Raw genomic sequence first — 15,263 nt, 5'->3', positions numbered from 1 at the left:
CTTACACCGCCTTGTCTGCAGATATTTGGCAGTTTTTTTCAAGCGTACGATGACCAATTAACTAAACAACCACCTGTAGAATTTTTACAGTACACCAGGGCGTGTCCAAGTATCTCTCTCTGCTCTCCCGACTTGCGAGAACGCAGAATTGTTTGGCAGAGGGTTTATTTCCACAAATACGTCTTTGCAGTAGGCTACAATTTCTTCGGGGACTGCAGAGTGAGGATAGTGACACAAACAGGGAGCACACTTGTGGTTTATAAAAAAATTTCATTAGCCGGGATACATTGGAGGAAAATAGTTTACGGGCTCATATGATCGATAATCAGGTCAACCTTGTTCACTAAGAACTAGGATGATCGACATATATAGTTCCGCAGAAACTAGATTGTCCGATTTCACAGACCGTAAGAATCACGTAGCCAATATACCTAAATCCACACTGCGATGTTTACAATCGAAGCGCCTGCATTCCTTTTGGGGTGCGGTACATCCGCTTGAGGTGACTGTAGAAAAGAGCTCGGAAATTGTGCGCACGATGGAATTATAAACGCTTCTATGTTGTCGCAAATAAACCACGGCATTTACCGACTCCAGCTATCCCGTTTAGACAATGAGTCGTGTCGGTGTAATTATGAAGACGACTTTTACTGAGTTACATGAGACGGCGTTTCGCGGAACAGTGTGCTGGAAACTAGATTGCACTAAAGACTTGAATGATTTTTTTCGTTTTCATGTTTATCGTTGCTGGATGGAGAATAAATACCGGTTCATCTTAGAGGACCTGACACGTTGTGAAGCATGACTTTATGAACATGACCATACCAGATTAACCTATAGGCATTCATAACATATTATGAGCTTAAAGGATGAAGGGTTCATGGCTGTGAATGGCAGGTTAAGGGCCCGACAAAGCGGCATTTTTAACACCTGGTAGCCTCGTTTTGGCAAAGTTCGCATTAAAAACGAAACCCATATTATGGATATGCCAGTACCCTCGAAAACTTTGACAGAATGATGACAAAATTTTCTCACTGAGCTTCAGTGATCCTTATTCAGTACCTATTCGGTCGAGCACTTGCAACTCTAAGTAAGCAAACACAGTTGTTGGCGATAAACTCATCCTTGCGGTAGTTCCTCAATTCTGGAGAGGCAGGAAAATGTCTCGGTATCGTTGGATGCCTAGGCTTGGCAACCATACACTAAGTGTTCTTTACGACCCTGTGGAATTCGCACATCTTTCAGTAGAATTTCGCACAAAAGCTCAAGCTGTATCACGCCAATGTGTGTTTACTCTACACTCCCAGCCATCACCAAAAACGGTTTTGACTGGCACACAAAAGTGTGGAATATTGATCCTGATGTATTTCGGCGAAACCAATGTTTGTGAAACTTAGTATATTCAATAAATTACCGTCAACTGATGCATGCGCGTGCATGTACCTTGTGATACTGTTCAAATTCGTCCACGTTTCTTTGTACCGGTTGCATTCAAATGGTTCTTTACCCGTCAGCCTAGCACACCTGATTCTTTAATAAGAAGTGATATTCCTCACTGCCCGGGTACCTTAAATTCGTATGCATGTGCACGTTACGGACTTCGAGACAAGGGACATTTGGGAATTCTTCCTGGCGCGCATGGCATTCATATATTCGTAATGAAGGGGCGGTTGATATTTTCGTAAGTAAACTGGCTTGTCCAGAATGGCTGGGTTTCAAGTGCCTGCCGAATATGAATAGATACACGTGCGAGTTCGGGCTAACATTACACTAGTAAGCATTGTAAACCCAGGGTTTTATGTGACGCTTCTCCAAGGAGGAGGGGTGTGGGAATACCTTTTCCTTATTCTGAGCACCAATATGATTTACAGTTTCTGTCTTGTTTAACGCCTCAAATAATTGGGTGTGTGATTCACCCACTTTCTCTGTTTATTGCATAGGAAGATGTGTTCTGCGTACGAACCTAACCGGTGTGGTTTATTGTGGTTCACTGTCCAAGAGGCCGGTGTTTTCAAGGAAGTATAACCATTCCCACGTGAGTGGCCAGTCTACTACCGGTGACCAGTGTATTTAGTGGCAATCAGCTGTCCTGTTACTTGAATGAGATCCCTGGTATGCCCTTTCGGTGAGTATGTTACTCATGACAGTTATCAGATGTGCAGGTAAAGTGCGGTGATCACAATGAACGTTTTCTGAGAGGGGAGATGTACAGATCGTCTGTTGTGATTATCACGATTGCTCAAATGGAGACCGTGAACATCCCCTCGGTTTGAAGTGCGAAGTGTACACAAAGCTGTAGATGTCGTACTTTGCATTATGCAGCCAATTTATTTATTTTTTAAGCTAATTTTGCTTCCGTGCTGGTTTTTATCAAATCATTTTCAGTGGTTAGCCAGTCAGATATATATTGTGGCTAATCCTGGCTCCTTGAAAAAAAATCGAAACATGGTTGTCTTCTTATCCCGGTGGTTCACGTGCTCTTATCCTCCCTGTTGATGGCTTCTAACACATCTGTTCGTTCTAAACAAACGGAAGCTAACGCACCGTGGCGACGTGGATCGTCTACGCCGAGCTTCTTGCAGTTCAACGCTCCAGCCTTTCTCATACGCGGAAAAATTATACGAAGAAATAAAGCTTCAGGCATGCATCTCTTTCAGAGACTTCAAGAATATTGGTTGAAGTTCCTTGAATGTGCGTTCCGTACTTCAGGATTGGGGAAATCCTCGTGACCTTCACAAACTATGCGTTCTGTGTTTAGGAATGTCAACCGTCATATGACTGACTAAATTCTGGTGACGTTTATATAACTATTTACGTTTGAAAAAGTGGATTTTCTTCATCATTACTGAAACATCGCCGTGTGTTCTTACTGTTTTTTTGGCTGAATATTAAATTCACTGGTGAATACATCATGCTGATGTTCGCGTTTACACTTCCTAATCGCTGACAGCAAATCCTGCGAGAATTACTTCACACGATAAAAACTGTTTTGTGCGTACTATTAGGCGATTAATGAAATTACCAACAGCTGAATTGATTTTTCCCAAAAAAACTAATGTTTCACAGATATTTCTACCAAAATATAACGGCTGTCCGTAACAATGTTTACCTGACTAATTCCTCTTTGCGGAAAAAAGAATATAACTGCCAAGGATCAGTTGCGTTTATTTAAACTTGATGGATTTACGGTTTGCTTTGATTTGCGTGTACTGGGGGGACTTCCGCTGGTTCCACAAGTTTTGTTTCATGATAACAAACACCTGGAATGGACAAATTTGCCTAAGATGAGCTACGCAAAAACGCATTTTCCCATGATCAAGAATGTGGTTATTGCGCCATATTTAGTGGTAGAAACAGCCCAGAGAGAGTGAAATCTTGTAAGGGATGTAACATGTGGCAGAACACACCACGGCCACCCATATTTATCGACTTGCGCGAAATTCCTTATCAACTCAATCGATCGCTGCCTTGCACCAATGGAAAACCCATCCAGCTCGCAACATCTGCTTGGGCGTCTAACTATCTGTCATTCTGTGAAAAGTGGACTGTTGTCCACACCTAAGGTAATTGTCTTCAGCTTAGAAAATTGAGGTTTTCAACTTCAAGTGCAGTTTTCGGAAAGCATGAGTTAATGCTGTCACTTAAGCGACTAACAAGGACCTGCTAAAACTTTGGCAACCGTTTTCCATATCGGTCAGAGTAATGCGCAATGTTAAGTAGATGACCGGTTTCTTATAACAGGATGGGTTTATCGTGCATTCAGGTTATCTTTCTGGGTAAATCAATCATTTTCAGTACTTGGGAAGTTGAAAAGTGGTTGTCCACACCTAAGGTAATTGTCTTCAGCTTAGAAAATTGAGGTTTTCAACTTCAAGTGCAGTTTTCGGAAAGCATGAGTTAATGCTGTCACTTAAGCGACTAACAAGGACCTGCTAAAACTTTGGCAACCGTTTTCCATATCGGTCAGAGTAATGCGCAATGTTAAGTAGATGACCGGTTTCTTATAACAGGATGGGTTTATCGTGCATTCAGGTTATCTTTCTGGGTAAATCAATCATTTTCAGTACTTGGGAAGTGTAAAAATCATTAAGGATTTTCGATTATCGTGAGCTGACTCATACACTGCATTGGTTACTAAAGTACGAGGGAATTTAACAAACGGGATCCCCGATTACTTTGGGCCATGCACCACGTGATCAACAACGGAAGGAAGATTGAAAATGCCAGCTCAGTTTGGTCCACGTCTTTTAAGAACAGTTCGGTATGACTCGTCTCTCTTTGGTCCCTGACTACCTAATGCGATCAAAACACTCGAAACGTTTGTACAACTATCACGTTTATTTCGATCCGAAGTCCATCGCCTTACACAATGTGCATTTAATATCGATCCCCTCACTTTCAGCACACTGAAGTTTCGAATCTGGGTACCACTTTCAGATGGGTTATTGGATGGTTTTGTTTCTGGTTAAATATTTTTTTCTAGAGGGAAATGTCGGTAGCTCATGTAGCGAAGATGGTCGTTGGCTTGTTCGCTGAGCTGGGCAGTTTGATTGCAAACGTTTCATCACCAATTGAAGTGACATCATCAGTGCGTTATTGTGGAACGTGGTGATGCGTAGCGGTGGGTTGACGGTTTTGTTTTGAGTGTTGTTGCGCACGTGTTAATATGCATCCTGCTAGCAGGGATGACCCTTGGTCGCGATCAGATGTTCGGTCGAAAGCAACCAATGGAATCGCCCAAAGACTATATTCGTTTAGTTTACAGTTGTCGAAGGTGTTGACGCTCCGATAATTGTGGGCAAACTGATTGAGGTAGTATGGAAATATGATTGGGCTCGGTCTGCATGAGTTACACTCATGCAGACCCGACAATATTTTTACGTTATTCTGTCTGTAATCAGCATTACCAAACCGACATACCTCCAGCGATTAAGGCCCCTACAATTCGCGTATTCGTTTAAACTCATGCGTATTAGGATATTTCAACAGCTCTCGTCGCTAAAACCAAACCCAAGAATCGAGCTGCTTTAAAACGGTGTTTTTTTATGATCCAATGCAAGCCGGACATCCCATATTAGAACTTGCCAACCCTCAAAGGATTAAAATTCGATAGAAAAAAATTCACCACAATCACGTTTTGAGTGACGAGCAGAAAAGCGTGAAGATGATTCCGGTATGTTTCGACGAAACCATCTGCGCAGTGGTTACGTTGCTGTCTTTTCCGTTTGGTCACTTTCGTGGGCTACCTTCACGTGCCGCATGTAGCTGGATACATACAGGAACGTTTTTCCACACCGAGTGCATTTGAACGGATCTGCTTTCGTGTGCTTAGCCCTCACGTGCATGTTCAGACTGGTTTTGCCAAAGAAGTTCAAGCCACATTCTTCACAAACGACGCGTCCCTCCGTCGTGTGCACATGCTTTTGATGTCTACGAAGATACTTCAGTTTATCGAAGCATTTCTGGCAGACGTCACAAGTGAACTCCATCTGTCGCATTTCTTTTGACTGTGCTCGGGACAATCTTGTCGGAAAATAAGTGTGTCCTGGATGTTTTGTTTTCATGTGTTGGTACAATCCAGTTCGATAGATGTACACGCGTGAGCAAAGAGTACACTGATAGTCATGCAGAGCCGAGTGTTTATTATGATGGAGGCTTAAGCTAGATGGATTTGGAAATGTTTTTGAACAGTCGGGACATTGATACAATTTACACTTTTTAACTTTTTCCGTTACATTCTTTGGTTCGTCACTGGGAACGTTCTTCACACACGCTTCTTCAGGGTCTGTGAGCAACTGCGTCTGACGCCCTGTGCGAAAACTCTGTTCAGATGATGAGCTAGACTGCATGAATTCCACAGTTTCTTTGGATATTGTTTGAAACGTCGGGTTAGCTGGGCCGGCTTGAGAGAAATTCAAAATGTGGATTGGTTAAACAGAGAACGCACAAATGTGACTTTGCTACGATATAAAATCACTTGCATGTCGAGAATAATGCCGAACGGTAACTGATGATCGTGTTATATCGCAAAAAAGGATTTCCTTTCGAGCCGATACTGTACTGGTCAATAAAATATGACAGTTCTTCAAGGATGTTGCGGAGACTCCATAGAACACATGCAGTCGCAGAAGATTAACGAAAAAAATTTTTATGTACTTTTCTCCCGCTAAGGTCCTTCAGAACGTTCAGATAGACAACCGAAACCCTACACTGTTTTCAATAAATAAATTCGTGACAACTATATTAATTTCGAAATGTCGTTAATGGCTCTAATTATCTCTTACTGTTGCAGGAATATTTTGTTGTGCCGTAGCTACCGACTAGTAGTTATGTTTATCAAATAATCAAAAGTAATCAAAAGTTACTGTCAGAATTACTAGTCCAAAAATTTGACTTTCAGAATTCCAAAAAGGGAAAAATCAAGTTCCGAGAAAACATCTATTTGGGATTTGATGAGCGCAAAGAATTTTTCAAACGGAATTAGCGGCTGAAATATCATCATATATGTGGAGGGGAAACAGACAAATTGCTATTTTGCTCCCGGCTATTTCTGATTTTTTGAAACTTGCTTACTTGTGCGAATATGCGCAATAGCGCTGGTTCGATTGCATTCCTGTCCTAAAGTGGATGCAATTCGCATTCCCATAACGGTGGAAATCACTGATGAACCATGCAAGAAGTGAATGGTGGTTTTCAAGCTCGACTCTGCGTCCGTGGAACTGATTCCAGGGTACGTTATCTACTGTCTGACTGTCAGTGAATACCAGAGACAAATCAAGCGGGTGCGCGAGAATGCTTAGCTCCTAAAGACCATGTGCAAATGAAGTGTCTTCTTTCCTGCCTGATTGCTTGCAAGTTCCCAGTCCGTGTTTGTTAATAAGTGGCGACACGTTAAAGGCCTTACACCTTTGATTATTCTGTTGAAATAAAATAAAACTCCAGAGTTCTTGTCAGCTACACACTGTGGCGACCAATGGGTGAGACGAATACACTTCCTGAGAAAGGAAGTAGTACTCTTTGAAACTCACAAACTAGCGCATTCAAATGAGTTTGCTTCCGATATTGGTTGTTCAACGAAACATTCTACTAATTTGTTACTGATTACTATGACAAAAGTTTGTATAGTCTGCGAACACAAAAGCACCCGCGGGGTATTTGGGCAAATTTTCCCTAGTTACGCTCCCACAGGCGACCAAATTCTCCAGGAGAATAAGATTCATTTTATTCGGACCACTGTATTTTTTTCCTGAAGGCAGAAAAATTCAACCAAATACTGATCAGTTGTGATCAACTGACACAACCTGCGAGCCAAAGGAACACAAATTCACGCCCCACCAGACTGTTACTTTTTTATGCAGCTATGTGACACACTGATGCAATATCCTGTTTGGACCATTGTATTTTTTTACCTAAACTTTGAATCCATATGCGACGCCATATGTTTTCAAGATGTTCACGAGGACCCTAGTTTGGTTGAACCCATTTGTTTCAAATCGGGCGGAACGATGACTGTCCCTCTGGTTAGTGTTGAACAGTGATCTGAACGATGCTAATAGCGGCGATTCCAAGATTACCTGAGAACAATGCACGCTCGTTTTGTTGATACGGTATTTTGAGATATCCCATAACAACTCACCACTAAGGCAATGGAAAAAAGTTGAATCTGAAATATTCTCGCCTCAAGATTGCTCAACCAATTTGGCAGATATTCGTGTAGCAGTAAAAAAACTGTAGCACAATATTATGACTTACCCAAAGGGGCGTACTCCTCGAGTAGACTGTCTATCTGCCAAACTAAACAATTGCCAAAATACAAATAAGGTTATTTTTGAAGCGAGATTAGATTTACTGAAACTCGATTGAATCGGAGAAGAGTAAGCATTGCAAAAATAACGGCATTTTAGCCAGTATTCTTCTAAAAGCATACGACAAAGCAGTTATACATTTGATGAAAGCCGCTAGGTTTCGCTTGATTGATGGATCCTGCGGTCATCAAAGCCAATACTCAGGTACCTGTCAGTCATTTTATGATCGACGCGTCAGACTGGTTCTCACCCGTCACAAATGGCGTATTCATTCCTGACTGAGCTGGGTGCCTCCTTTAATCAAGATGCGGATTTCAGGAGTAGCACAAAGAAATACATACAATGGTATCTGTCTGTATGGAAAACAAACTCACAATTTTTTCGGGTCAGTGCGATATTTGGAAAGCAAATTTTCGCCAGCAGAAGCACTCTGAAAGCAAATGGTATCATGACAAAGGCAGACCGCCTCATGTAACTACGGTAGCATTTTTATAGGTTTCATAGATTCCTAAGATTCGTTTGAAAATAAGAATTGATCGACAGCTCATAGAACCAACCACTGTCGCGGAAGACAGACTGTGGATTAGACCACCAATTAGAGTGACTAAGGCTGATGAGGTTTCCATTTTTCGTATTGGTGTCTTCTGTGGTGTGGTGCACACAAACACACTGTTCGGAATTTCCAGGAGGTCGGTGGAAGCTTCTGGAGAGGCGATACGTCGCCCGGTGACCCACCATGCCCTAGTGCTTGCGAATTTTCATTATCTTTCAGTTTGCCCAACGTGGTGGATCGCGGAGCTTACAACGAGTTTCATGAACCAAAATCATCCTTATAATAAATTTTATTCCCAACAGGTGGGTGGCATATCGTCAGGCATGATCATTCGGCCACCGTCGGAATTTGTTCGTACTGGTTAAAGAAAGGTCTTTGCTGCGGACTTGTTTATTAGAAAACGCTAAGTGGACAGTAACAGAATGTTGAACATGGAAGCAAAACTCGCATGTATATCTTGTTTACAAAACTCAATATCCATCTTCTCCTCGAACGCGGTACGGGTAAGTGGTTCCAGGAATGTCGGAAGGTTTAGACACTCAGTGGTATCACTGCTGGAGTGAAGTCGCAGGTTTAAAATACTTGGAAAAGTGAGTTCGTGCTAACGCGGGAATTGTACAAAAACCATTGAATTTTTGGATGACAAACTGAAAGTCCATTGAAAGTCCATTGAAAGTCCATTGAAAGTCCATTGAAAGTCCATTGAGTCCATGATTAGATCCGATAGAAAAGTTCAACAAATTTAAATGAAGTCGTTTAGGGTCAGTCAAATTTTTCGTTCTTATATGCGCGTGGGAGGACAAATGGGCGAGAGGACACAGTCAGGAATGGGATGGGAAAATTTGCTGATGTTTAATCAGCTTCGGTATGCAGATGCCGTGCACTGGTTTACTTCGGTTTGTAGACAGACCCGTAGCGGATTTAATGTTTGATGTGATCGGATCGATATCTGCAATTCTGTGAACGGAACTATTATTTGGGTTCATCTAGGGGATCCGCAGGTTTGGAACGAAACCGATATAATTTCGTGGGCACTTGCATTCCGTTTTGATGATGAGGATCCGTTTTGATGTAAAGCACAAGCCACACAGAGTGCTTCACTTCCAAACAGGGCGTTGGAATGATGAACTGCGGAAGTCCGCACCTTAGGATGAGGAACAGGGTGATAAAACTAAGGCATGGTGAGTTTATGGAGGCATCAGTTACAATGAAGTCCATTTATAACAGGAAAGTTCGGGCATGCCACTATTAGGGTGGTGTTACCAAGCGGCTAATTGATAGCAAATAAGGGAAGATATGCACGTAGTAACCTAGCAATCATGAGCTAGATGAGTGTCATTATAATGCAAATATTATGAAAGTGATAAATGAGGAGGTGCTGTGTGATAAGGGACTGACGAGAGTAGAAGTTCCAGGATAATGGACTGGTTTGTCTGTAATTTATTTGGTAAGTTGGACAGCACCATACACTAGGGGGGGAAATGGATGTAAGAGAGATGGTCACTCGTATCTAAATCACTGATATCAGCTTAAATCAACAGGTACTACATGGCAAAGAGCCTTCTGGAGCTAGCATTGCATGCTGTTAGTCGAGGATTTCGTAGAGAGAGTGTTTTTCATTGACTATATATGAGCTGCTATAAAGACGTTTCCGTGCGGGAGTGATAGATTCAGCCAAAACAGTCTGAACCATTGTGATTCATATCCCAATTTCATACTGTGAGAACGGTAATCGTAAGGGGACAAAATGTTAAAACAACTTCTAGGTGAATGAGTACTGAATGATTTCAAGTGTTAGTCTTCAACTTTGGGAATAAAATGAAGAGAATTCATGACAGAATTATACAATTGGTTGCACGCATAGCTTGATAATTGCGACCGTTTTGATTCAAAGTTAAAATGAGCGTTGGAGCTTGGACGTGGCCCGAGAGAAGCTTAGACTAGTGGCCACTGACCTGCGTGGCAAAGAGTACAAGACTTGTTGCATCTGGCGACACAAAAGAGTCTTAGCGGGATGAGGAAATATGTGGGGGATTATTGAGTCTTGCGCGAAGAGGAAGGGTGTGAACTGAAACACGGCACCGAGGACGTCGTTGATAGACCGTACTAAGGGGATGGGTGGTTACACACTTCCCTGAATGACTCAAATGTTGATCGATATTAAAGAGGACTAGTTGTACTTAATTTGTTTTACTTGCGCCGTATAAGACATGTGGGAGGTGAGCTGGTGAAACAAGGATCCAGTGATTCACGCATAACTGTTTCTTAAGCAAGGATGCATGAGGGACATGGTCGAAAGATTCTTAGATATCGAAAATGAGTATTTCAATGAAGTGTATGGTATTGTGGGCTGTATGATTCAGGAGGATAGCGGTTAACGTTCCATCTTGTACAAACGTACGCTAAGATTTTCTAGATCTCTTGGAACCTGGGATCTTTCGAGTGGGAAAAGAAAGCGTCTGAGTGGAGGAGGCAAAATCGTGTTAATTAGTATCACCAAACGGTGTGGGGTTACTTGGAGCCGCCTGGTGACCAGCCTTGAATCGTGATGGGCTTAGCCGCCAAGTAGTTTGGCAATGTGGCGCTTCTTACAGCATACTAAGGAGATGAACGATAAAGATTCGGTATCTACCAACCACATAGTGATGGCATCCCGTGATACTTCAATATATGTCGAGGGATATCTGTTCGAAAGGACAAAGAAGTGAACACTTTAGAATTATCAGAGTATTGTGGGGATTCAGTAAGTCTCCTAAATTTATATATCCGGTAACCACGGAATTGAGAAGCTCTCTCATTATTTAAATGAAACTCTAACAGGATAAAGTATTCTGAGCAGTGTATATACAGACAGCTGATATTCGGTGACTGAGAGGGATGTCACCATGAATGATGTCGTCAAATGAATGGTTAGCTAGCATAAAATATGCAAGCATCGGAATTCGAAACTTTGTTTACAAAATCTGACCTTGACATTTTATTCACACCGCCATCTGCAACTTGGTTTGGAGAGAATTAATCACAACGTGTTTACGGCTTTGAGACCGAAACTTCTTCCATCCTCTCGTGAAAGACTTCCGGTAATTTTGATGTACAAAAGGGACAACACTACCGTATTAAGCTGGCAAGGTAGCATAGTGTCAGTCTTATGAGGAAGTAAGTATAACAGTTTGAAATAACGTGAGTAGGATTGTTACGGCATCCCATTTAATCATATATACGATGTTGCGATCGAAGCGCGATAGCAATGGGACCAGTCTGATCAATACGTTCATCAACCGAAATATAACGTACAGAATGATAGACCTGTTCCCGAGTGGGCAAATTCATCATTGGTTTGATGCCAAACGAATTGTCTATTCTGAGGCAAGCACTGTAATTCATGCTGGGGTAACGGTGGATACTGATGATGAGGCATACAAGTAGTGTCTTTTGGGATATCCGCTTAGCGTCTCTTGAAATTTGGGATCTTTTACGGAATTTGTGGAGTCGCTTTGTAGCATTTGCCCGCTTCTGAGTAACAGCTACTGAATATCCAGTAAAGTTCAGGAAGACGGGTTCAGTTTTGCAAACAAGATACACATGAGACTTTTCCTCCTTGTTCAATAGTCTGTAACTGTTCAGTTGGTGTTCCTCTAATGAAGAACACCGATGTGAACGCCTTCTTTCTTTCTAAAAAAATGTCGGTCTGAGATTACCGGCTGACTTTCCTAATGCTCACGAGGGAATTCGGCTGTATAATCAATGGAACTGTCAAGAGGGATTTTTTCGCGAAAAATAACGTTGCGGCAGATTGTAGCCTCTATCCAAATATAGCATAAAATATCAAATTGAGCGTGTGCCGGAAGCCACTGAGTATTCCCAGCTCTAGATTGGTAGAAATCCAAAGTGAACTCGATCTATCTAGTTTCACCTTTTGCGTGTTCTCCATTCATTCATATACCTCTGAATTCTAACTACAATCGAGACAGAACCACGCCTATTTGCATGGTGGACCTCATAAAATCAGTCATGCTAAGACTAGAAGGAGGTCCTGAGGTTGTGACCCAGTCCTTGAATTCGGACGACCAAAGTTACCAGTGTAACAAAACAAATGCTCCAAATACGTAACGTTGAGCCATGCAGAAAGATTTGGGTAACATGGCGATCTTAGCATTATGTCTTTTGGGTTCTGATCCAAGTTTTAGGATCCACAGACGAGTCCAGTTTAGCGCATTATCTTAATTGTGCAGTGGGCAGTGGGGTCACTTTGACTTGGTCAAAAAACCTGTGGAAAAAGAGTAGTTTAAAACCGTTCCTGGTCGATGAGTGTGGTGTTACCAATACGATAATTAAATGGTAAATATTTATGAAGCTCGAATTGGGGATATGTCTACCACCGTGTTGGCCAACTGTAACTTCCCAGAAGCACCGTATCCAACCAAGTTGAGTGTGGACGTTGCCAGCTTAAATTCATACTCTGGAAGGACAAGCGTCGACAAGGCGACACATCCTATGTGGTTTGTTTGAATTTGGAGTTTGGTGGACATGAAGAAGCGTTTATTGTGTTTGGTGAAGATATTTTCGATGTCTGTTTTGTGCAGTACAATCAAAAGCGTATCCGCAAACTGCAGAACATGTAAAAGGTAATGTAATCAACAGGTTATGCAGGAACGACATAAGAATGAATGTGTTGCCAGCCCACCTTGGTGTATGATTCAGACGGTGGCGTGCACCTAATCATTTTGCGGACGTGTGTGTATCTCTGGACCGGTCCAACGTCAAGGTACGGGAACGCACGCAAAGAGTCGTCAATGTCAGTGAGATTGTGAGGTTTTATTTACATTCAGGAACAACTCACGAATGTTGAGAACTCGCAAGAATGATAGACAACTATCATTCATCCTCTCCGTTAGGTGACACTGACCTGATGTTTCCATAGCCGTACTAAAATACTTTAGCGAGAAGGATCAGAAAAGTAAGCGTCCCCCGAGGCGATTTTTTTTCGTCGTGTGGGTCAAACATGGTATACAAAATATTGATTTACCAAAGTCGAAAAAGGTGCTGATAATGTTGTACCAAACGAAAAGAATTAATCATCTGAATGTCTGACGGCGCAAATCATTATGGGATGTGAAATTTTTAATTAACGAATGATGAAATAAGTCGAATTCGCCCATCATTATTTAGACTCCCTTTAGTATCTCTTCTACATCCAGTATGATTTTGAAAGTTTAGTTAAAATCAGTCCTCAGCGTCAATGACTAATAAGCGACGCAGGCGTTCGCTGGAAGATTCGAAATCCTTGGGGAATATTTATGGCCAGCAGTGGAGTGGTGTGATACATTCTGGCGCCCATTTTCCTGTTTTTACTCCCATTAAAGATTGCTTGAAAATAGCGGAGCCACATCCGTGATTTCACATGCGACATTCAACAAGATATATCTGAGTACATTTCAACAGGTGTTTTCAGATTCCAGTGTGTGATAATGAAACTGTGGGTTTAACTTTAGCTGTTTGCCTCAGTTACGGCTACTTGAAATCTCACTTGAATTCTCACCACACAATCGCCACTCTATGTGTGCGGCAGGTATTCATCAAACACGATACGCGCAGCTACCTGGTTAGTTGGCATGAGAGCTAGGAATTATAAACTTGAATAAACTCTACCCTGAACTGCGTTATCACAGGGTTGCTGAAGGTTTATAATGCTCGGGATCCTCACTCAGAAATGTAACACTAGAAAACAGAAAAGCGCGAAATCTCGAGATATCAATTACCACCCCTTGTCGTTTCTAAATTTGGTTACATCACTAGCTAACATCCGGTGTTAGGTGGCTCCAGTTCGCGTCGCGTCTATGATATTAGGCGTACAGCGTTAAAATCTAATCTTATTTCCTCGTTCCGTGCTTGACAAAAATGAAAATATGGATGACAGGAGTCATATCCATAACATTCGATTGTGCGCTGCGAAGTATTTCAGTGATTGTTTTTGAAATTTTTGATATTCCGCTCTCAAATTACACCTAGAAAAAGTACACAGATAACATCTGAGGTCGTCGCCAGCAAATTCCAAGTCGATAGTGGCGGGAAATTTGTTCCGAGGCAAACAAATTTGTCATTTAAGTACAACCCGCTGCGCATCAGTAAATGGATGAAACCATAAGCTACAATTCACATTCGATTGTGTAAACAACGCAACACGTGGTGGTGTCCCAACTTGACCTCCAGGTAATGCATCCTGAACATTTTGGCAATGTAAACCCGAACTATTTCACCGGTCACGCTCAAAAGACTGCCGAGTGCCCAAAGTCATCAACCTTCTAGTGTTCCACAAAGTTGCAATTTTAGGTTCATGCGTAAAACAACAGAGGCATTGAACTTCTCCACGTACTTTAATTAGGTCAGCGCGACGGCAAGAATCAATTTTAATTCTGGTTCCTTGAAGTGCCAAAACGTTTGAGGTTGTGGACAGATGGCTCATGGTGGGAGTGCGGTAGTGGAGGCGGAAAACCAGACTGCAGTGCTAAGTTCGCACTTTTATTAAAACAAACATTTGCATTCGTAAGTGCGCTGTTGAGTGATCGTTCACTCATTAAAAAAATACACAAGCTGAACAAATGAACCGTTTTCCCATTGTCTTAACCGGAGAAATCGTTTTGTTTCCGATCTAGCTTCCACCTATCCAGCCTTCTGTGTTGAAATCTTTTATGCTGATATTAAGTAATCCCATGTTTTACGCAACTACCAGCCAGTATTCTGTGAACGAGGATGTTCAGTGTTTGCTCGGCAGACTGAAACTGATGCAGATCATATTCTCTCCGTTCATCTTTTCTAACAGCACGATTTGTCAGTATGAAGCGTCGAGCCAGAAAATTGCATGGTTAAACTTTGATGCACTAATTTCTGACCTATCTACTTGTGAT

At 42.0% G+C, this 15,263-nt stretch overlaps 1 protein-coding gene across 1 annotated transcript; it reads right to left on the bottom strand.

Moving 5' to 3' along the window:
* Window positions 1-1,524: 1,524 nt before the first annotated feature.
* Window positions 1,525-8,077, bottom strand: T265_15397 (hypothetical protein; the record flags this gene model as incomplete). Its single annotated transcript, XM_009177910.1, has 3 exons — window positions 1,525-1,759; window positions 5,209-5,902; window positions 8,056-8,077. Coding segments are annotated over 3 exons (951 nt in total), but the record flags the coding sequence as incomplete, so codon positions are not given.
* Window positions 8,078-15,263: the final 7,186 nt, after the last annotated feature.

This window comes from Opisthorchis viverrini (genome assembly GCF_000715545.1).
Source record: "Opisthorchis viverrini unplaced genomic scaffold opera_v5_492, whole genome shotgun sequence".
NCBI classification, from domain to species: Eukaryota; Metazoa; Platyhelminthes; class Trematoda; order Opisthorchiida; family Opisthorchiidae; genus Opisthorchis; species Opisthorchis viverrini.
This window is presented reverse-complemented; position numbering and strand designations above follow the sequence as displayed.